General features: G+C 43.3%; 1 protein-coding gene across 5 annotated transcripts in view; it reads left to right on the top strand.

The window, feature by feature from the left end:
* Window positions 1-389: 389 nt before the first annotated feature.
* Window positions 390-22,488, top strand: part of GOLM1 (golgi membrane protein 1) — a 38,011-nt gene continuing 15,912 nt past the window's right edge. Inside the window, exons 1-6 of one of the 5 annotated variants that reach the window (XM_075527168.1) lie at window positions 391-667; window positions 5,007-5,053; window positions 9,124-9,298; window positions 11,741-11,920; window positions 21,238-21,292; window positions 22,315-22,417. In XM_075527168.1, coding sequence (XP_075383283.1) covers window positions 9,170-9,298; window positions 11,741-11,920; window positions 21,238-21,292; window positions 22,315-22,417 — 467 coding nt within the window. In that variant the 5' untranslated portion in view covers window positions 391-667; window positions 5,007-5,053; window positions 9,124-9,169. Of the gene's footprint in view, window positions 673-5,006; window positions 5,054-9,123; window positions 9,299-11,740; window positions 11,921-21,237; window positions 21,293-22,314; window positions 22,418-22,488 lie in introns of all 5 variants that reach the window. The other 4 variants (XM_075527172.1, XM_075527171.1, XM_075527167.1 and 1 more) reach the window with 4 other exon arrangements.

The following is a 22,488-nucleotide window of genomic DNA, read 5'->3' as shown; positions in this document are numbered from 1 at the left end:
CCCGAGTTTTATTTCACTCGTCTCTCATTTCGGACACTCAGCTTTTCCCACACGTCGCTTTCCAGAAACTCAAGCGCCTGTGGTCAGGACTGGAAATTTGGACCTCAGCTAAAGCGCTGGTTAAGGGCTCTCTGCCTGAGCTACCGGGACGGGGAACGCAGGCTGGAGGGGAGGAGAGGAGAGGCTGCTGCCCGGCGGTGTACCGCAGGCAGGCGTGGACGCCCGGCTCCGCCGCAGCCCAGACCGCGCTGCAGAGCCCGGCCGCTCCTCGGGCGGAGGCGCCGGTGGGACGGGGTGCGGCCGGCAGCCGCCGCCGGCAAAGTCCCCTCCCGGGCTGCGGGGCGGCCCCCGGCCCCGCGCTGCCTCAGGCGGGAGGCGCCGGGGTGGTGGAGGGCCGGGGCGGGGCTGGGCGGGCCGGGCCGGGGGCTGCCCGGGAGCGCTCGCTGCCCCTGCGCCCGCCAGACTTCCTCCGCGCCCCGCGCTTCCTGCCCTGCCCGGCCCGACCCGGCCCGGCCCGGCCCTACCCTGCCCTGCTCTGCCCTGCCCGCGGTGCCTCCTGCCGCCGCCGCCGTCCCTCGCAGCGGGCGCCAGGGGCTGCGGGAGGCGCGGCACCGGCCGCCGCCTTCCTGCTCGGCGGGGGGCGCCGCCAGCGGCTCGGCACAGCAAGGTGAGGTGAGCGGCCGCGGCCCCGCCGCTGCCCGCGGCGCTGGGCAGGGCAGGGCTGGGGGCTGGTGTGGCCGGGCCTGCCGGGAGTCCCGTCCCCCCGCACGGCGGCCTCTGCGGTGGCTGAGGCAGGCGGCCGGCGGAGGCGAGCCGGCCCGGGCCGGGCGGGGGTGCGCGGCGCGGCCTGAGGGACCCCGGGCCGCGGCCTGCCGCCGCTTGGCGGGTTCTGCCCCCCCGGGCTCGTCTCGGCCGGCTCCAGCAGCCGGTGGCCGGCGGGGGGAGGCGAGCGGCGTCTCCGGCGCGGGGTTTGTGCGGCGGGGCGGCAGCCGCTGGTCTCGGCGGGAGGCGGGCGGTGAGGCCAGCGGTGCGGCCCCGGGCGGGCTCCGTCCCCCGGGCGGGCTCCGTCCCCCGGGCGGGCTCCGTCCCCCGGGCGGGCTCCGTCCCCCGGGAACTTCCCAGTCGCTGCGGGTGGATGCCAGCGGAGGTACCGGGGCGGTTCGTCTGGGCTTCGCTTGCGTGTGTACCTGACGCTAATAGTGTCTTATTATATTACACTTCTTATTTTCTCTTAAGTCAGTTTTCCCTCTTTGGGTCTTTTGCACAGAGACAAATGTGTTGAGCCCAAAACAACTCTGGATAGTCACAGCGGAGGTAGAAATAGTGATGATACTAGAAATCAGAAAGGGCCGTAACAAGGCAGGGTGTGAGATAGTCTCTTCCAAGCTCCCCTTCCCGGGAAGGGTGGGACCAGATGGTCTTTCGAGGTCCCTTCCAACCGGGGCTGTGCCCTGAACCTGTTCACCCTCCTCCTCCTTCGGAGCCAGCTCCCTGCTTTCCCTCCCCGCGGGCAGAGCTGCGGAGGTCTCTCTCTTCTTACCCTTGTTGGGGTGGCTGATGGCTTTTCGCAAGTTCATGCCTCCAGAGGCCTTCCCACTTCTCCTTGGCAAAGTGGTTCCCCCACCTCAGAAATTTAGGTTCAGCTGTTGGGTACACAATAAATACTGGGTTTATTTTGTGCATCCAGGATATTTACCTTGCTTCGCTTCGTTGAATTCCCTTGTCAACTTGAAAATGGGAGTAGTTGATCACGTTTTTAATTAACTTTGCTCTTGGGTTGAGTCTTTTAAATGGCCCTTCATCTTACATCTTAACAGGACTTTGCACATAAAGAACTATTTGCAATGTCGATTTTTCTTTTTTCTTCCTAGGGGGAGGTTTGCATGTTTTACAGAGGAACCATACGTGTAGTGTTACAGGGTGGGGGAATGGTAGCAATGTTGTGGTTTTCTCACCACATATCTAAACTTACAGTACTCAATTTCCTAATGTCTTATTTTAAGATCAAGTGGGTGTCCTATTAGTTGTGATCTTAACAAGATAGTTCGTCTTGTATGGGAAAAATACCCACAACAAACTATTTTCCTAAAAAGAAATCAACGGGCTAACTGTTGAGATCCTGCTGGTGTATAAGTTTGCTTGTTTAATTTTATTTTCAGACACAGTGTTTTCAGGTGGTAGTAGTATTGCCTACAAGTACACCTAGACAGCATGTCTGGAAACTTTGTGCAGGGTATTTTAGAAGATTTTGTCATGTTACCTTTGGTTACCTAACTTCCTTCATCAGAATAGACACCTACCTTAACCCCTGGCATCTTTTTAGCTACACACCTATTTGGGATTTCTCTTTAATCAGGTAAAGGGCAGGACATTGTGGGTGATTGGTTATTAGCTTCTTGTAAAGTAGTCATTTGAAAGAAGAGATACTTCCTGATTTGAAAAATAGTTGGTGGAGGAGTGGTAAGTCACCCTTCCCCTGAACAGATACCACTTTTTCAGTATTTTCATACTCTTCTGATCTGTTACTTGTAGTTTAAAATGTGTTAGAAAAGCAAGACCTAAGATCTGAATTGAGTATCAAATGATGGTTATTCCTGAGAAGGATGAGTGCAGTTGCTGAACACGTTGTGCCATAAATGCTTCTCCCCCTCGTGTTCCTGTGAAAAGTGTAACTTGATACTTTGGGCAAATAGTGACTCAGTTACATCCTGCTGCATCGGTGTTTGAATTTCTTTTTTTTTTTTTTTTGGGTGGTTGCCACTTTGAAGTGAGCCAGTCATCCAAAGTACAGAAGTTTGAGAAGTGGCTGTTGCTGAATGTTTCAGGAGTTTTTTGTTGGTTTTGTGTTTTTTTTTTTTTTTTTTCCTTTCAGCCTGCAGTTTGTGGATTCCTGTGAAAGCTATTTAGAAAGTTTGTGGTCAGCAGGCTTGAGTTCCTTGTACAAACTTTAAATCTCCATTGGAAAAACGTTTGTTTGACCTCTTTTGACTTGCAAACTTGAAAAAAACCACCCCCAAACAGTGTTGCTGCAGAGGATGGTAAGAAATCTGCATGCCGTGTTTTGTGACAGTGCATTAGACCCAGTTCCTGATCCCTGCAGCAGTCGGTGCACCCTTGAAAGCATAAATGTTGCTGCTGGCTGTAACTGGTTCTTGCCATGCGACTGTGGATGGTGGTACTTGTGGGTAACATCCAGCCGAGAGCGAGATCCAACAATTGGGTTTTCTCTTTCAAGGATGATCTCTACTGTATGTTAACCACATATAAAACTAAAAATGAGAGGTTTTGACTCATTTTGTCACCTCTCTATTTCCACCTGTCCCCAAACCATCACCTTTTTTTGGAAGACTGGGAGCACAAAAGTTTGCTCTCTGATTCACATTTTTAAGAATTACTTTAAAAAAAACCAGTTTTTTAAATTTTTTTTTTAAGAAAACCCAGTTTCTAGTACCGTTAGTCTGATTTAGTCATGTCTGGGTATAACTAACTGTTGTCACTGGAAGAGGTTTTGATTAGCTTGCTTGGTAAGCTAGTATAGTTTTATTCAAACAGTCAGACATAGGAATTTCATGGCAATATCTGAAAAAACAGGTAATTTCTTCCAGAATCTCACTGAGCAACTGGGGAGGAATCTGCAAAAGGTGGGGATAGCTCTATTGTCTGTCTGTGGGGGTCCTTTGATAGGAGGAGGTTTCCTGAGCCTGGGCAGAGTGGTTGCCTGTCGGCTGGTGTGAGCAGATGGGGTTGTGTGTCCTCTCAGTGCTGTCCGGTAGCCCTCGGGTCCTTGTTGGTTTTTTTCCTCCTTTTTGTCTCTGGTTATGGCTCTGCCTTTCCAATGGGGTTTTCCTAAGGCTCTGTCCTTATTCGGGGGCGCAGACCTCCAAGAAAGATGTGCCTTTGCTTTTCAGTGGCACATGGTCTTCATGTGCTGCTCTGGCTTACGCTGGCTTTGTACCATGCAGTGGCTGGGTGGTGGAGGAGGTGGTCAGTAGGCAGGCGGGGGATAAGGGACCCCTTTTGCTTTCCCCTGGCTGTGTGCTGCTTTTATTGAATTCTTCATCTGTTCTGCTTGTTCCCGCTCGGCAGGTCTCATGCAAATACACAGAGCTGGACCTTGTGAGCGGAGAGACTTGGCTTTCCTTTTGGGAGTCTGAAATGCACAAATTCTTTTGCTCTGTCTTTGCCTCTAATGTGTTGGTCTTGAGACTTAGTTGGCATGGTTGTGAATTATCTGTAGTGGAAGATTGCTGGATACCAGCTATCCTACTTCAGCCAAGTACAGTAAAAGAAGGAATTGCTCAGACTGATAGTATATTAATATGGGAAATAAAAGTATGCTATATGTTAATTTGCTTGAATATCTTGGAGTCTAAAACATCTCCCTCTCGATGAAGTGCTGCTGGGTTGGCAAAGCAGAAGGATGAAATCTGCTGTTCAGAAGTCAGGAATTTTACCTCTACCAAATGTAGAGCATTATGCATGTGATACAGCATCTAATTTTCACATCTGTAGTAAACATTCATGAAAGACGGATTCCTTCATCTTCAGTAAAATCACTTTCTTACCCATAAAATCAGAAATGTATTGTATTTTCAACTCAAATAACTGTGCCAAACCAGATGTTTCCTGGAAAACAGCATGTACAAATACATTTCCATGTAAATGTACTTACTGAGCTGATTTGCTTATCTCTACTCCAAAATGCATGCACGTGTGTATCCATGATAGAAAGTTAAACAGTTTTTATTTTTAAACTGATGAGAGAGGGAATATCAATATTGCAACTGAGGTAATGTTTTGGGTCCGCACTATTCGGATGGAAGATCCTTCTGTGTGTTTCATCACTTTCCTTTTCGCCTTTCCTTCTGTTGAGTATGAAAATATATTCCCAATTAATATAAATTATTTAAGGACAAACACCACTGGATTTTCTAGAGAGAACAATGCATTGAAGTCAAACATGCTTTAGTGAAATCAACACTTTCTTGCCTGCTTGTTTTTAATAGCTGAAAAGAGCAGAAGAGTCACTGAGGCTGCTGGATTTGTGTGCTCGGTAGGTGTATTGGCATTCCTTTAACGTGGTTTTGCACCTGTGCTTTAAGCTGCATGGTGAACTAATCATTCATCCTTTGAACAATATAGTTGCTTTACCTCTGAAAGTTTTCGAGCTAAACAGCTAGTCCCATATATTTATCCAGCAGTTAAATTCCAGTGCAAGTTGTTACTGCTGATAACATGGACTACTTTCTCTATTTCTGACTGCTAGGAGGAAAATACCAATTATTTTATTCAAGTAACACTTGGAATGATGCACTGTGCCTTGCAGTGTTTTTCCATGTTTTCAAGTGTACCAACTAACACTGTTACAGCGAAGGACAGGATGCGGATGACTTCATGACAGGATCTGATATACATTTTTTGAAATGTAGTATTTTATTCTAGTAAGCAAAAGTAAATGACTTATCTTGTTCTTAGCTGATGTGGCAGTGCTGATCATCCCCATTTTCCACCTCTCATTTTTGCCACTCTGGAGATCTGTGGTTCTTGGTTTTCAGGGAATCCATGTAAGAAGGAGAAGTGGCTCTGTACTTCTCAGGCGGTCCTCTTAGCATGGCACAGCAGGAGAATAGTCTGCGCAAGATGTACGTGTTTTTGCAATTCTTAGCTTCGTATTGGAAATTTTTGTGTATCTCTAGGTGTGTTTTAGTCTGCTGCATCTTGATTTTTTTTTTTTTGCTTTACAACAAAAATGCATGGTTCTTCCCTATGCCTTTGCTTCTTCTGCTGACCTTACCTCAGCTGTACGTGGCCCCATGTGTGTCCACTGGAGCTGTGCTGCATGCGTCGGTTTGCTCTGTAGCTGAGGTTTCCTTAGGCGAGAAACTCGGGCCTCAGCTGTTGGACCTCTGCAACTATGCACACTGTTTTTGGTTTAGTTTGGGTTTGGTTTTTTTGTCTCTGTGTGTGCATGTACACGAAGAGGAAGCATTTTCAGGAAGCCACATTTTACTCTTAGGCTCCATATATATCCTGTCTGCAAACAAACAAATTCACAAACTTTTCAAATGAACAAATAGATTTGAAACCTCCACCAGTCTGGCAGTATTGTGCATCCCTGCTGAGAAAAGAGGAGGATGGGTTTTATCTTAAATTGAATGCAAAGAGGGGATTTTGCAGAGAGTGCATGTGCACACTTAGATATAGGTAAGCTGTTGAAGGACTTAAGTGCCGGACATACAGTAGAATCAGCATTTCTGGTGCCTGCTAACTGCTGCATCACCTTCTTCCCCTGTGATTACAGTACATGTCCACATGTAAACCCTTTAAGAGTTGCTACCACTTACTAATTTTTAAATACATCACAACCTGTGAATTATATCTGTAATGAAGAAGTTGGTTTATTTAAGAGCATGCACCTTGAGAGACTGTACAATATATTAATAGTAAATGTACCCATTTCAGATTTAGTTAGTGTCTTGTGATGCATCCGTGTTTGCTGTCTGTTTGATCTTCTGTGCCCATTTTTGCTGACTTTTGTCTGCAGGAGTGCAAAAAGAAAATAAGTTGATCTCAGTTTACAAGAGAGCAATCTATTACAAGCTGTGTCCAAGATCATAAAGTCATAGAATAGTTTGTGTTGGAAGGGACCTTCACAGGTCATCTAGTCCAACCCCCCTGCAATGAGCAGGGACATCTTCAACTCGATCAGGTTGCTCAGGGCCCCATCCAACCTGGCCTTGAATGTTTCCAAGGATGGAGCATCTACCACCTCTCTGGGCAACCAGTTCCAGTGTTTCACCACCCTCACCGTAAAAAAAATTCTTCCTTACATCTAGTCTGAATCTACCCTCTTTTAGTTTAGCGACCATCCAACCAATTCCTTATCCACCGAACAGTCCACCCATCAAATCAGTATCTCTCCAATTTAGAGAGAAGGATGTTGTGGGGGACCATGTCAAAGGCCTTACAGAAGTCCAGATAGATGACATCCGTAGCTCTTCCCTTGACCACTGATGTAGTCACTCCATCATAGAAGGCCACTAGGTTGGTGAGGCAGGACTTGTCCTTGGTGAAGCCATGCTGGCTGTCTCGAATCACCTCCCTGTCCTCTATGTGCCTTAACATATCTTCTGGGAGGATCTGTTCCATGATCTTCCCAGGCACAGAGGTGAGGCTGACAGGTTGGTAGTTCCTAGGATCCTCCTTTCTACCCTTTTTAAAAATGGGTGCAATGTTTGCCTTTTTCCGGGCAGTGGGGACTTCACCTGACTGCCATGACTTTTCAAATATCATGGAGAGTGGCTTGGCAACTACACCAACCAGTTCCCTCAGGACTCTGGGATGCATCTTGTCAGGTTCCATAGACTTAACACATGTTCAGGTTCCTCAGGTGGTCACGAATCTGATCTCTTACAGTGGGAGGGACTTTGCTCCCCCAGTCCCTGTCTTGAGGTCCATCCACTTGAGAGGTGTGGGAAGAGAGCTTGCCAGTGAAGACTGAGGCAAAAAAGTTGTTGAGTATCTCAGCCTTCTTGTCCGTTGTTACCAGTTTGCCCGTCTTGCCCATGGGGGGGGGTATGCTTTCTTTGACCTTCCTTTTCTGGGTGACATACCTGTAGAAGCCCTTTTTATTATTCTTTACATCCCTTGCCAAGTTCAGCTCCAGCTGCGCCTTGGCCTTCCTGACCCCATCCCTACACAACTGGGCAGCGTCCCTATACTCTTTCCAGGATACCTGTCCCTGCCTCCATTGCCTGTGCATTTCCTTCTTGCTCTTTAGTTTGACCAGCAGGTCTCGACTCATCCATGCTGGACTCTTGCCTCCTTTCCTGATTTCTTCCACCTGGGTATCGAGAGCTCTTGCGCTCTATGGAAAGCATCCTTAAAGATCTGCCAGCTCTGTTCTGCTCCCCTGTCCCTGAGGGCAGTTACCCAGGGGGTCCTATTGACTAACTCCTTGAAGAGCTGGAAGTTTGCTTTCCTAAAATTCAGGGTCCTGACTTTACTCTTTGCCTGACCCATACCCCTCAGGACTGTGAACTCCACCAGTGCATGATCACTGCAGCCCAGGCTGCCTCCCATCTTGACGTCACTGATGAGCTCACTTGTGTTGGTGACCAACAGGTCCAGTATCGCATCCCCTCTCACAGGGGTGTCTGTTACCTGGCCTAAGAAGTTATCGTCAATGCATTCTAGGAGTCTCCTAGATTGCCTATAGCTCACCGTGCTACTTTTCCAGCAGATGTCAGGGTGGTTGAAGTGGTGTCGGGGTGGTTGATTCCCAGTGGAGTTTGAGGATTCACCAAGATAGGTGGTATTGCACTCATTAAGACCAGATTTTATCATCTCATAGGATAAGTATGGCCTAGTTCAAACAGAATTCCAACTGCCCTTTTCCCCCGCTTTTCTGTTAAGATGGGCTGTTCCACAGAAAGAACCCAAGTCGCAATAGCAGCCAGTGGTACCGTTGGTACTGCTCATTCGTTAAAGCAAGGTTATTTATTTTCCGTTAGGAGCAGAGAAAGCAGGTGAGGATCAAAGCAAACATCACTTAATACAATTCAGCATTGAAATCTGAGTGTCTGCTATTTATTTTTATTTTTTAGATTGTCCTTAAAGTAATTTGATTCAATCTGATTGATTTATTTCTTTACAAGCTTGGAACCAAAAAGTTAGATAGAGGGAATAAGTTGAAACTACCCAAGTTTGGGAAGCAAAATTCAAATTACTCCTGAAACAGCGAGACGAAGTTTATTTTCTGACTAAATGAGATAACAAGGAATCTATCCTCGATCTGTAGACGGGTGTTGTCTAATTAGCTTTTGGGGTGGAATATATGATAAAAGGATGGCTGGTTTGTTCTGTTTATTGCAGATTTTCATTATATTGTTAGGAACATTCAAAACTTCCCCCTCAAGTCCATGTGAAGCTTTATGTACAAGCTAATAGTATGAGATGGGCTTTCTTTGTCCTTCAGATGTAAATATCTAGACAGTATGCCTTCCTTGCTGGGTGTAGTCCCTTCAGCTGAGAGCTGTTGTCTTACTGCAGTAAAAGTTTCATTGCGTGTATAAAATAGCCATAGAGAAGGATGCAATGTAACGTGTCTGTTTTCATTTGCAGGTTTCCACACTGTTGTGGTTCTTTGGATTTGTTTTTTTTTCTTGAAATGGTAGGGCTAGGAAACAGCTGCCGAGGGATGAAGTCTCCACCTCTCCTCGTGGCTGCGCTCGTGGCGTGCATCATTGTTTTGGGCTTCAATTACTGGATTGCAAGTTCTCGCAGCGTGGATCTGCAGGTAATTTTCCTGTTGCTCTGCGTGTCATCTTGTACTTGTGTGTTTAATAAACATAGTCCAAAACAAGAAGGATGCTTCTCCGGCATGTGGTTGGCCAGGAGCTTCAGCTTGTTGTAGGAATTTTCACAAATATTACAGTTGTTGCTTATCGGTAGTGGGAGATGAAGGGTATGGGAAGAATGCCTGTTTATAGGTGAGGGGGACTCAAAACTTGAAGACCTGCTTGTGTGACCAGAAGTAACAAAGCATTCAGCTATCTTGTGCTGTTTCACTTTACAGATGTGGCAAATGCCATCCCCTTGTTTTTCTTCCTAAGTGTACATTGAGACTGGTACTCCTTTTTTAATCTGAATGGGCATCTGCAGTTTGCTCATCTCCCTAGATTTTTTTTTTCTTACATGATCCATAAGGATGTACACATGCTTTCCCACCAAGTACAAGGAAAACTAGCTTGTTCAGAAACAGTGTCTAAAAATCTGAATTTGTGTTTCTTGGAAATCTTTCCTAAAGAGGGCATGCAATTCACATGGAATAAATACCTTGTCTGCTATTTTTCTAATGGTAACTGTATTTTCTGTGACTGTTGAGCTTGGGTTTTAATACTTTCTGGAGCACGCGTTCTGAAGTTGAGGAGTACATGAATAAAGTTTCTGGTTTGTGACAACATGTGGAGGCTGGTTCTTCTTTTTCTTTTTTTTCTTTTCTTTTTTTTTTTTTTTTTAACAAGCAAACCTGGTAGTTAAACATGGCTGCTGAGAGCTCCTCTCAAGTTTTTCCACTGAATTTGTATCCTCTTTGTAATTGAGCCGAATTTTAGTACTGAATTGACAGCTGTGGGAATTGAACTCCTCTTCCACCTCAGAGTGGACACTGTTCAAACAGGACATGTGGCTGGCCATGCAGTTAAGGGTATGTCTTAGCTTTCCCTTGGTGGAGGGTATGATGCCCTGTCTTCTGGGACTCTGGTCATCCCTTGTTTTCCCTTTAGTCAGTGGCCTCAGGATGGTGGCCACCAGCAGGTAGTAACTGTGTCAGTACTGCTGAAGCTTTGCTGTATGACCGTGAGGCAGCTGATAGTGAGGAAAATAAGCTACCATACTAGCTTATTCTTGATCTCAGTAACCTAGAGACATAAGGTCCCCGTTACTGTTACTGATTTACTGTATCATCTTGTTTGTTTCTCCCAAAGTTACCTTGAAAATCGTTTCACTTCTGCATAGTCATGCACTCTGAATGAAATAAAAGCATAGCCGAAGGTGCGGATGGAGCTTCTAAAGCACTCTGTCAGCCCATTCGTTTGTTGGCAAGACTTTGCAGCTAGTCTGACTGAAATGGAATAAGTACTTTTCTTTGCTCTTCCAGCTAAACTGCAAGTGTTTTTCCTCTTCGTTTTCTTTTTCTTTCGCCCCCCTGCCACCTCTCTGTTCTCTCGCTTTCTGTGGCAGAGAAGCAGAGTAGGCGGGCAGTAATATGCAGCATACTGTGGTGTAAGAAAATTTGGTCCACTTTTTTGAGTCTTGGAAGATGCACAGTTTTTATTATATCTATTTTTAATCCACCTGGAATCCCCAGGTCTTTCTACCTGGGTAAATTCTGTTGATACTTCTCCCCCTCCCCCCCACCCCTCGCATGTTTTTGTACTCTTTCTTGCTGCTGAGAGCAATTTTAACCCAAAGCGTTTAGAGACAATGTCCTGCAAAACTAAATTGGTACTTTAAAAAAAAAAAAAGCTGTGATAGCATCAGGCTTGATTCCTTACCTTATGTCTCTGTGTTTGTATGTGCGGTATGTGATTGTGCGGTATGTGATGGTGTTGAATTTTCCTCTGATGGTCACTGGTCTTTGAGCAATCAAGAAGAATCATGATTTTCTGCTTATAAATGAGTTTTTCTCATCTGTGTCTTTGTGTAACAGCCATATGTCAGTTGTTTATGTAAAAGTTGGGCAGTGTTGTCCTCCCTCTACTCTTTCCCAGGTCTTCCAGGAAAATGTATTGATTTGAGAGATAAGTTTTCCCTCTTGAGTTAGTTTAGGATCAACACTGGGAAGTGCAGTGATGTCAGAATTGTCTGGATTAAATTTAAAAAATTATTTGACCTTTACTTCAGAAATATTGTAGACGGCAATCTTTTTTTATGTTTTGTTTTTTTTGTGTGGGCGTTTTGGTTTTTTTTTAAGCTCAAGTACTGAGACAGCTTTGCATTTCTCTTATCTTTAACTGAAATTTTGATAGTCTCTGCAGAATATGCTTTACTGGTAATTTATGTAAAACTGCAGGGGGGTGTGTGTGTCTGTGTGTGTGGCAGGTATCACGGGCTCACACAATACTTTGATGACATTAGCACTGTTGGTTCTGTGAAATTTGGTATTCCTTGAATGCATTGGAGGAGCCTGGCAAGGGGAAGCATTTCTATTTGCTTTGGCTAATTTGCTCTTCCTCAGGGTCGGATCATGGATCTGGAAGGCAAAGTCCGCAGGGCGGCAGCGGAGAGGGGTGCCGTGGAGCTCAAAAAGAATGAATTCCAAGGGGAACTAGAGAAGCAGCGACAGCAGATCGACAAAATCCAGTCCTTGCACAGCTTTCAGATGGACAATGCCAACAGAGTGCATCAGGAAGAGAAGGTAGGGCCTTTTCTAGCCACAGTTTTCTGCGAGACTGTGGTTTACCAAGTCACTCTCTGTAGCAGAATAAGGTTGCTCAAATGTTCCAGCTGATGGGCATACAGTCAATGTTGGTGTGGCAAGACATTTAATTTATGTATCATTGTACAGTATTTAGAAAAAGGACATTGGATGCACATTACAGCATTCATTGTATAATTGTGAAATATTAGAAGCTTCAAGTAACAGCACTTCTGAATAAAACCTCTGCCCCCTCTATAAATCATTGTTACCAACATTGGGTTGGCTTCTGGCTTTCTTTCCTGTACGCTAATGTTTTAAAACTTAAGGAAAAGAAGAAGCTGCACCAACAGATACATTTGTATTCCCAAATATATTTGTATACATTCGTAGGCATAAATGGCTGACATTTATTTTTAAATGTGTTACAAATTTTGCAGCACCTTGGTCTTCTACCTCCAAAACCCAATAGCAATGAGAGACATGAGAAGGTCAGACTAGCCTTTCATGGCAGCGACCCTGACCGTGCAGCATTGCCAAAGGGATGGAAGTCCTTTGTGAAGAATGTGAATGTTACCTACTTAAATAGCAGTGTGTACGCTTACTGCTGTGTAGTATCTTGCAAACTGTTTTGTTGTGTATTTTCCTCATGTTGCTGATACCGCCTCGGACATGGCTGTTAGCCATTAATATCACTTTTCTTACTGTTGCCAGAAGTATTTAGCTGAGAGTATGCATTCTGGGTTTATTGCTTCTCCTGTAGAGTCTCTTGACTGAAGTTTATAGATCACCTTTCCAGGACTATTATTTTCAGCGGACTGAACAGACACAGATGATGGTAATAGGTACTCTTCAGGTAAAGGTGACAGTTTGCCATTAGGTGACAGTTCGCTGCTCAAAACTTGTGGTGCATGAACAAAATATCACCAGAATAATCTTTGAAGGACTTAGAGGAAAAAAAATTGAATACAAATGGAAAGTGGAATTGTTTCATTAGTATGCACATCAGTGGCATATATTTTTAATTTATTTTGAAATAATTTTTATCCGAGGTCTTCAGAGAAATAATAAACTGATATCTTTTTACCTCTTTTGAGACAAACATGTTTCTTTGATAATTTCTGTCTTCTCTTTGGGTTCTGTCTTTGCATATGCTTTTAAAAAGGTGAGGTATAGTTTGTCTATTTTTTTTTTAATGTATGTATTTATTAAAAAGATACCCCAAGATAGTCAGACAGCATTTGAGTGAGTAATCAGTGTTGTTGTCACTTCTGCCTCCTAATAGTGGGTGTTGCTACTGAGCGCTGTGGGAATAGTTTAAATTTACCATCCTCTGGGAAGGTACCACAGTTTACATTTTAGTGAAACCCATTATTCTGCTTGGGCATCTTCTTGCATTCCAATTCTGTCCTGCGAGGAGTGAAAGCACATGCATGAGTAAAAAAAAAAAAAAAAAATTAAGAAAAGTGCAAATGGAACTGAGTATTTGCTTAATTTACTCGACAGTCTTTTTTACAAGGGAAATATATTTTGTGCTTCCTTTTCCTAAGTAGATTTTCCTTTAGCCAGAATTATTAAAAGTCACTGGAACTGGAAGTACTGGCCACAGTGTTTACAGGTCAGGCTGGCCAGATGGGTTGGTGTTGAGAGCTGGTGACAGGAAGCTCGATGCATGAAATGTTGCTTCTGCCAAGCATGGCGTGCAGCCTTTCTGCTTCAAAGTACTGTGGTACCAGACAAAGGTAGGTGGCACCACACAATCCACCTTTCTTGTTCTGTGTTTTTGAGTCTAGAAGACATGTAGGAGCTGTTGCCCATTAAATCTGGCATCTCTGCCAGGAAAAGCGGTGGGAAGTATTTTACAAAACCAGAACTGCTGTTGGACGTCGGGGTGAATATGGTAGTCTGGGGAAGAGTCAAAGCAGCTTCTGGAAAAATAAATCTTGCTTCTGAAGTCTCTTGGAGTTTCCTTCTGAAAGAGTCAGTGACAAGGATGAGGGAGACTAATGAATGCATTCACACCTGGAATTGCGAAAGGCTACACACACATGGCTTGTAGAGAAATCATGCAGCCACGTGGCAAGACGGTGTTATCACAGGGGTGAATGATAAGGCAAAAGTTACAAAGCAGCTTAGAAATAAAGTGGGTTAGTTGTTGTGCTGTGGGGAGGTCACCAGTGGAGTTTTGGAGCGCTGGGAAAGGCATGCAGAGGAGAACAAGGAGGATAACCAAAGCTGTGCAGTAGTTTCTCTACAGGAATCCACAGTGTAGGTTACAGGCTGGGCAACAGCCAGCTGAGGAGAGCCATTGTGGGGATCTCCAGGATCCTGAATGGTGCGGAAAGTACTCGTGACTAGGAGAGACAAGGCATGGTTGTTCTCCATCCACTGACGGGCATCAAATGCAGTCGGCAAGTTGTAGTTCAGACTAGGCAGAAGAAGTGCTCCTCACGCAATAGATGATGAAGCTGCAAGTCTGTGACATCCGTAATGCCCAGTTGCAGTGGGTCTGTGTGGGTTAAAAAGCAACTGGATAACCTTGGACAAACACCTGCCCCACCACCTGATACAAAGGTGTTTGTTCTGGCTGCAAGCGTTCCTCAGCCAGAAGTAGCTGCTGCTTAGGAAATACTGTGCTTTATGGCTGCCTTGGTGTTCATTTGGCATTCAGTGTTGGTGACAGGATACTGGGCAAGGTTGATTTTGGGGCTGCTCTAGTATAGCTCTTCCTTCCTCTTAAGTGCTTTTCCCTCCATCATCCTAAAATGCAGTTGTTCAGTAATGGAATAGTCTATGAAGCTTGCTGTTGAAACCCCAGGAGCTGATGCTGTAGGGAGCATTAGATAAAAGTGGTGCGATGGACTCATTTCCTGTCTTCTGCTTTTTGTGACTGGAGAAGAGTGTGTCTCAGGAGCCTGAAGTGGTAGGACAAGCGTGTACGTGCCTGTGCACCACTTCGTGGCAAATTCAAAATTCGCTTTTGTTGCAACACATGAGCAAATATCCTGCACAGATGTTGTTTGTTTTCCAACTCTGTGATTTAAGAGTAGGGAGAGTTGTTTTACTGGGAACCTGTGTATTTGTCAAAAGATGCCATCAGCCAAGTTGGCATGGATTCATCCAGTATAATTTAGGAATGCCCCTGATATGGTGGCAAGGAAGAGAGGGAAAGTTTAGTTCTCCTCACTAAGGACCTTGATCTGAAGAAGCTGTCCAGGATTAGAGGTTATTTAACGATGGGATGTGGAGTATAAGAGAAGACTGTTTCTGAGTGCTTTTTTTGTGTGTGTGTGTGTGTATCCATGTATAAGTGTGTGTTGTGTATTCATATGTGCGTACATACTTGTATACACACAGAGCCACACACGTGTCCTTGTTTTTCAGCTCCATGGATTCCAGTGGAATCTGGGATTCCTGGGAGGCAAGTAATGAATTCACCCTTTCTGGTTATAGGAAACTTGGTCCTTGAACTGAACTTTATTTACCCCATGGGGATTAGCAGCAAGTATTTACCTAGTCCAGGAAGGATGAATGCAAATCCAAACCCCGAGTCTCTCAACTTGCTTTACAAGTAATACAAACTGTCTAACTAAGTAGACAGATCTTTGAGTGATAAATGGGATTTTGTTTAGTTCTTGTTGTTGTTCTTAAAGAAAAATGAAAATGCTTTCAGCTGATGCATAGGAGTGAATGGTCTGTCTCAAAACCACCTCTTTTTCAGGGAGAAATTATGGTTTTTCTGGTTGTAGAAGAAATTTATATGGAAACAAACTTTGACAAGCTGGACTCCTTACCAAAAGCAACTCTCAAGTAACATTCGAGACCCATTTTAATTGTAGTTCGTCTCTGCTCACTATGTCTTATTACTCTGATGATACAGAAAAATTATACCACTGATTTAGTTTCATAACAAACTAATACACCAATAAAATCCTTGCCATGTTAAAGCCATTGTCGGTGGCAGTGCGGTAACCACTTTGAATTAAATCTGCCTTCTTTTCTAGTAGAACTATCTCTGTGCTACTTAAAGGATGAGGGCATAGAAGGTAGGAGGTAGTCAAGAGCCTGAAATATGCCATGGGCTCACCATTCACTGAGGTAACGTAATCCTGGGAAACAGCTGTCATAATTATTCTCTTAGGTCTGAGTATGTATAAAACACTTCTATCACCAGTCTGCTTTTAAAAAATCCGCTTGAATTTTTAAGGGTTAATGGAGATTTAGCAATGGCTTCTGGAAATCTATACAGAAATAGACTGAAGAAATCAAGAGAACTTACACAAACTCTTAGTAACAACAGATAAGGAATTGGGAGTGCAAAAGGGCTGTTTCTAATCCATAAGAAATTTTCTAAAGAACAATCTTCTGTATGGTTGTTATTCAGGCCTCGTAGCTTCTGGGATGTACACAGCCATAATAGTCTTCTTGAAGAGCGTAAGAGGAGAACAATATGTGTAATCTCTCTTATTTTTAACTGCTAGAACATGCTTTTGCAGTTTGTCATTTTCTTTGGATTTATGTAATTCTTCCCCAGCCCACATCTTGTTTTACAGAGGAGAGGGACCAAGCTTTGTACATTATATGTGAAGCACGTCACTGTCAGGTTGCTCAGTATCTTTTAACACTGGCCACAGCTGCTCTCAGATCCCCTCCCTCTGGGAAAATTTCAATTCCTAGCACAGCCTTCTGAGACAAAATACCTATCGGTATGCGGAGAGTTGGCTCTGCTCAAAAGAAATGACAGCGGGTGGGGGGGAGAGAGAAGAAAGCCTGCTGTGAAAAGGAAAAGGTGCCTGTGTGTGCTTTGGTTTTGTTTTTTAAACCAAACAATGTTGCATCTTCTAGTTTCGAAAAGGCTTTAAGGAAAAGCAAGCGTTGCCTCGTGCCCCACTCTACTTGCTATAGCCTGATGTTACTACATTAGCAAGAGAAGTCAGTCTCCTTACTCATGACTGGTACAGCAAAGGTCTAGAAGACTACTTCTGTTTAAAATTTTTTTCTTCACAACGTAAAAATATAAATGGATGGTCTGGGACCAGCTGAACTGTAGGCACCCAAAGAGTGGATATTTGGAGTATGTGTAGCTTAATGGTTAACTACTGGAACATTTCTACCTCTTCATACCTCTTCATTCTGTTTGCTTTACACTGCCTACTATATGGGTTTTAATTAAATACAACGATGTCATGGAAGTCCAGTAGCTGCACAGGGTTTATTTTTTCCAACCCACTTGCTATTGCCTTGCACCTGTAAAAGTAATTTCTTATTCATATGTGCCAACTTCCTCTCTCTTCTGCTGAGAGTGTAAGAAATTGTTAACTTTACAATTTTGGTGGTTTCTGCAGTTTTGAGGGCTGAACTGCACCATGTCATGGTGCACGTGTCCTGCATCACAAAAAAAAGAGTCTAGATTGCTTTTAGCGGAGGATGTGAAACAAGATTGAGTCCCTGATCTTTAGTAGGATTACTTTGGGAATAGAGCTGGTTTTTTGTTTTTGTTTTGGTTTTTTTTCCCCCTTTATTAAGGATGGGGAAAAGTCTGTAATTTCTGAACGGAATTCAGTTCAGTGAGAAATAGGTTTAAATTAGCAATGTCTCCTCCATTTTGGGCTTGAAATTTGTTTTTGGGCTTGAAATTTGCTTGAAATTTGCTCCATTTTGGGCTTGAAATTTGCTTCTTTAGACTTGCTTGCTTAGTTGGTGCTCCTCCACTGAAGTATACATGAGAGTGTAACACACGGACCAACCTAAAGAGAAATATTTTCTTAGAGATCTTATTTATGAACTTTTTCCCCACTTACTAACATGTAGTTAGCCATGAATCTCATGTCCTAGGAGGAAAAAGCCTTTTTCTGGCTAGTATAAATGGTTTCTCTACTCCTGAAGATTATTTCAAAGTGGTGAAGAAGAGTACAAAGAGAGAAAAAAATTGATGATGCGTGTTTCTACAAAGTGTGTGTGTGGGGAGGTGTGTTTGCAAAAATAGAGAAGGGAGATGGGAATTTCCAGATATAATTAAGAAATGAATAACAGATAATCAAAATATGGTTTGTGTTGCGCTGCCAGCATGGTGGTGGGGAGCAGTAGGAGCCTGCAAGGCAGAACTGCTCCTTTTCTTTGCGGTGAGGACTTAGATCAGTTTGAGTTAATCATGAAATAGGTGCCCTTCTTCTCCCTGATTAATTATAAATGCTTGTTTCTGCATGTATAAATATTACCCTTCCAGCTTGCTTTGTTCCCAGTTGGTTTTGTTCTTAGCAGCTGATTTACTGATGCTGTGGCTCATCATCTTCTCCTTGTGAGAGTGATATTTGTGAATGCAAAGCCCCTTTTTTCTTGGGTTTTAGTTCTGAAGCCAGTATTTACTCTCATCAAGTCCTTTGCTGCTTTATTCCTTTTTCCTGTTCCAGTATCTCATTATGTTTTTGTATACACCATGTACAGTCAGTGTTAGCACATAGTTAGTTCAGTGTGCTTGGGTTAGCTTGATTTACGACAGTAGCAAATGCTGAAGGAGTTATTGTAGTAATGCCTCCGAGGAATATGTTTATGGAGACTACTGCGTAAGGCATTAATAGGATCAAATGCATGTACATATTTCTGAGTATGTGCTCAAAACATACGCTTTGAAATAATTTATCTCAAAGCTTCCTCTCAGGTCCTTCTGCGTTATGTTTTGGTTTTTTTAGACAATAACTTTTGTGTTTCTTAAGTGGAGTATGACTTACGCAGACATGTTCTGTGGTGAATAAAAAAAATAAATATATCTCTGGCAGTTGCCATTAAAGAATTTGCTGTCTGGCTGGAGCAAGATTTTTCCATTGCTGCTGGCGGCAGTGTGGCTTTTGATTTTTGGTTTCTGAAGACCTGCTGTCCCCACAGCATTGACTCCACTTAGGAGACTGACTTTTGCTCTGTGATAGTCACAAGGACTTCTGTGCAAGACATGTTTGCAAATATGATGACCTTGTTCTATGTTACAGAGTTACTCTGTCACAGAAGATCAGATTTTGATATAGTAACATAGTGAGTTTCCAAAAGCTGGATTCTCACTCCTAGGGAATAGAGCTATTGTTTTGTGGGCTGAATGAAACTTAAAATGTGAGTATCTTCCTAGAACTGAGTTTTGGCTTGTGTTTGCCGAGTGCTTCCTAGTAGTTTGCTTTCTTGACCTGCATAAACTGCCCCCCCTCCCCCCCCCCCCAATGTCTGCCTAATTCACAGCCATGAGGTCAAGATTAGTTAACACTTGGATGACAGGACGAGGAACAGAAAGCCTGACGCTATTGATGCAGTTGGACTGGACGATGGCAGTTGAAGCACTGCCCTGTAAATTAGTAAACAGTATTTCCTGCTCAAGTTAAACAGCTAACTAGATTTTCGTTATTTCTTCCTGGACTCTTACCCACAAATTCAGGGAGGTAGGTGTGGCATTGCTAAAAGGAACTTTTATATGCAATCCAGAAAGACCAAGGCATGCTTTTTTTTTTTCTCACCCTGTTGTGATTTAAGGAGCCTTTTTCAGGCAAATCATTTGATTCACTTCAGCTAATCATACTTATTATTGTCCTAAAGTACAAAACATTTAACACTTGTCTGCTTTACCATCAAATAAGTGGTCCTGGTGTTTGGGAGTTTTATTTTTAAGAAAAAAAAACGCACAACAAACTGTAGGAACATAAAATTGCCATGTCATACTGTTTTTTCTAGTCCATTGACAGTTTCTGATAATGGCCAGTGCTGGAAACCCTGAAGGTGATAATCATGGAACAGCCTGATTACGTTGCTCACACACTAGCAAAACCTGGCATTTCCATCGAAACATTAACTTCCTTTCCCCAATAAACCAGTGAAAACAAATCCAGAGCCTTTTTTTTAACCTGTCCTATGAAAAGGGAGAGGTATTAAACAATCCTAAGTATTTGTTGTTGTTCGTGTTGTTGTTATTTTTTCCTTTATAACAAAGGAGCAAGGCCTTTGCTCTTGAGGTTTCACAGTGGTGTTCACGGACCAGCTGTATGTATAGAATGATGTAGGATTATTTCTTTTACTGGGTTGAAAATGGCTGCCTCTTCATCAACATGTGAATGACTGCCTCTTTGGACTGGGACTCTTTAAACGATCAGCGAAAGACAAATCTACCCCTCTGCTATGTGCTATGCCTCTCAGATTGATTGAACGCTTTGCTTTTCCTAATCAATCGGCACTTATTATTGTAGTCTTTGTGAAAAAAGGCACTGACAACGTTGTCAGTGTTTCAGAGTGGCTTGGGCAGACAGAATGGATGCAGGTATTTATTTGCATTAAAGTGGTGTGGACATACACACACATCAGTACTTGAGCAGAAACTTCAGGAAACTGGGGACTTGTGTCCTGATCTGGGACCCCTGCAGAACACTGGGGTTTCCTGGGAGAAGGATAATGAGGAAATTGGCAGTGAAGTGTAAGAAATACGCTCCTCAGACTGGATTGGATGGTTTCTGAAGGGTCAGTGGACCTCATCTTTTTGTAGTCTTAAGAAGACTCTTCTGCACCAAACTTTCTAAATGTTAAATACGAATCTAAGTTATCCTGACATCTGGCTCACAGGAATTAATTTCATTTAGACTTGCCTTAGTTCTGTCAATATTCGGGTATTTTGGGGCATGTGTATATATGGGTTGGTAGAAGGGGATTGATGAAAGAACAGACAAAACATGTTCCTATGTTGACTGCCTCTTCAGAATGAGAGAGAGTAAAGTGAGGGAATGGAAGAAGGTCATTCCGGTTTCTTATCAAAGTGAGGGTGAGGATGGTTAGAGAAGTGATGCAATGTAAGGGCTTCATGTTGCTTTTGTAGAGTTCCTTTATGCTCTATAACTAATGCTTTCATAGCTCATCCTTGCATGCCTGAATGCAGGTGTATTGATTTCCTGGTGAAAGGGTAGTTGACAGCAAGCTGTGCTATGCTGTATTCTTCCTTCAAGGGATAAATACAGTAAATCTGACTGTGACTGCAATTGTGAGAGTAAACCAGAATAGAGCAGCAAGCAATTCTACTAGCGGACTCTTTACATTCCTTCTTTTTTTATTTAAGTGCAGTGATACCTTCCCCCCAGCCTGCCTGTTTACTGGGAAATCTGGGTTAAAATGAGTGCTTGTTGTTTGTAATAGTAAATCTCTAGAGCAGCCAAAAGTTTTTGTGTTAGGCTGTAACCCAGCACTTTGCAAAGAAAAAAAATCTTGTTAAAAGTGCTTTGGTTGGTGTTGTTTATAATATTAATGGTAACACAGGCCCTTTGCAATTAAAACATTGCTTTCTGTTTTGCTCCTTCCAGGCAGTGCTGATGAGTAACATCACAGTAAATGAACAGTTGATCCAGAGTCTACGAGGTATGTCATAATACTGCTCTGCATCTCTCTCATATTGGTTTTTAAGCGCCCTGGTTTTAAGACTTGCATTTTTCTGGTGTCTTCTGAGAATGCTGCCTTTCTTCAAGGCATGGGGATGGTGCAGGAGCTGCAGTGACTTGGATCCTGCGTCTGCATAGTTCCAGTTCAGTGAAGTGTCAGATTAATCTGCCTCAACAGTAGAAGGATTTGTCCATGTAGTGCTTGATGTAGGACTCCTGACCCTTATGATATAAAATAATATGGAATAAAACTAGCTTCTGTGTGTATTGTTAGTATATCTATTCTTCATTCTACCTTTTGCAGCATGTTCTTGCGTTCCTTCCTGAGGTGTTTGGGTCGTGCATTTTAGCACCAGGGGAATTCACGAACTCCTATATTAAATAAGAAAACTTGGTCTAATTCACTTCTATTCATGTTGGTGCATCAAAATTGCTGTTAGCAATTTATTCCTCAGGAAGTCTAGGGAATGGATCCTAAGTTCTATAAACAGGTAAATATGTTGTGGTGCCCTCACAGAGAGCTTTCTATCAGGAAGAAGACTCTAAATTGTAGATGCCTCTGTTTTTGAGGAACGTAACTGTAAATTGCCTATTATTCAGAGAAGCATTGTAAGTTTGTCTTTAGATGGCCAATAAACATGAATGCCATTTCATACTATGTTCTGATTAGTATTTCACAGACCTAAAGACTTCCTGGGCTGCAACCTAACAGAGCAAGGGTTTTGCAAACAAGTTAGAGTGTACCTTCTGAAGAAAAGGAGGTCAAAAATCTGTCACACAGTTTTTGTTAACATGTTAGGCTGAAAGGCTGCTGTTACCCAATCCTGTGCATCTTTGATGAATAAATTCAACAATTATCTATGCATTTGTATGCAACATGAGCATGATGGATGGAGTTAGCATGCTTACTGTCGATCTGTTGTTTGATCCTTCTGTTGTAATATATGTAGGTATATATATGTCTGTGTATTTTAATATATATTTTAATCCTGTTCTGGTCAGAACACTTGAAAGAATTGCAGACAGAATATGGAAAGCTACAGCTGGATGTTTACTGGTTTCAGAAGAACCAGACTAACCTTCAGAGGAAGTTCTCATATGACCTGTAAGTACGTTCTTTCTAAAAGATGGCTTCTGGAGTTGTAGGTGACTTGGTTATAATCCCGAGTATTCTTG

Source organism: Mycteria americana, chromosome Z (genome assembly GCF_035582795.1).
Source record: "Mycteria americana isolate JAX WOST 10 ecotype Jacksonville Zoo and Gardens chromosome Z, USCA_MyAme_1.0, whole genome shotgun sequence".
In the NCBI taxonomy this organism is placed as follows: domain Eukaryota; kingdom Metazoa; phylum Chordata; class Aves; order Ciconiiformes; family Ciconiidae; genus Mycteria; species Mycteria americana.
This window is presented reverse-complemented; position numbering and strand designations above follow the sequence as displayed.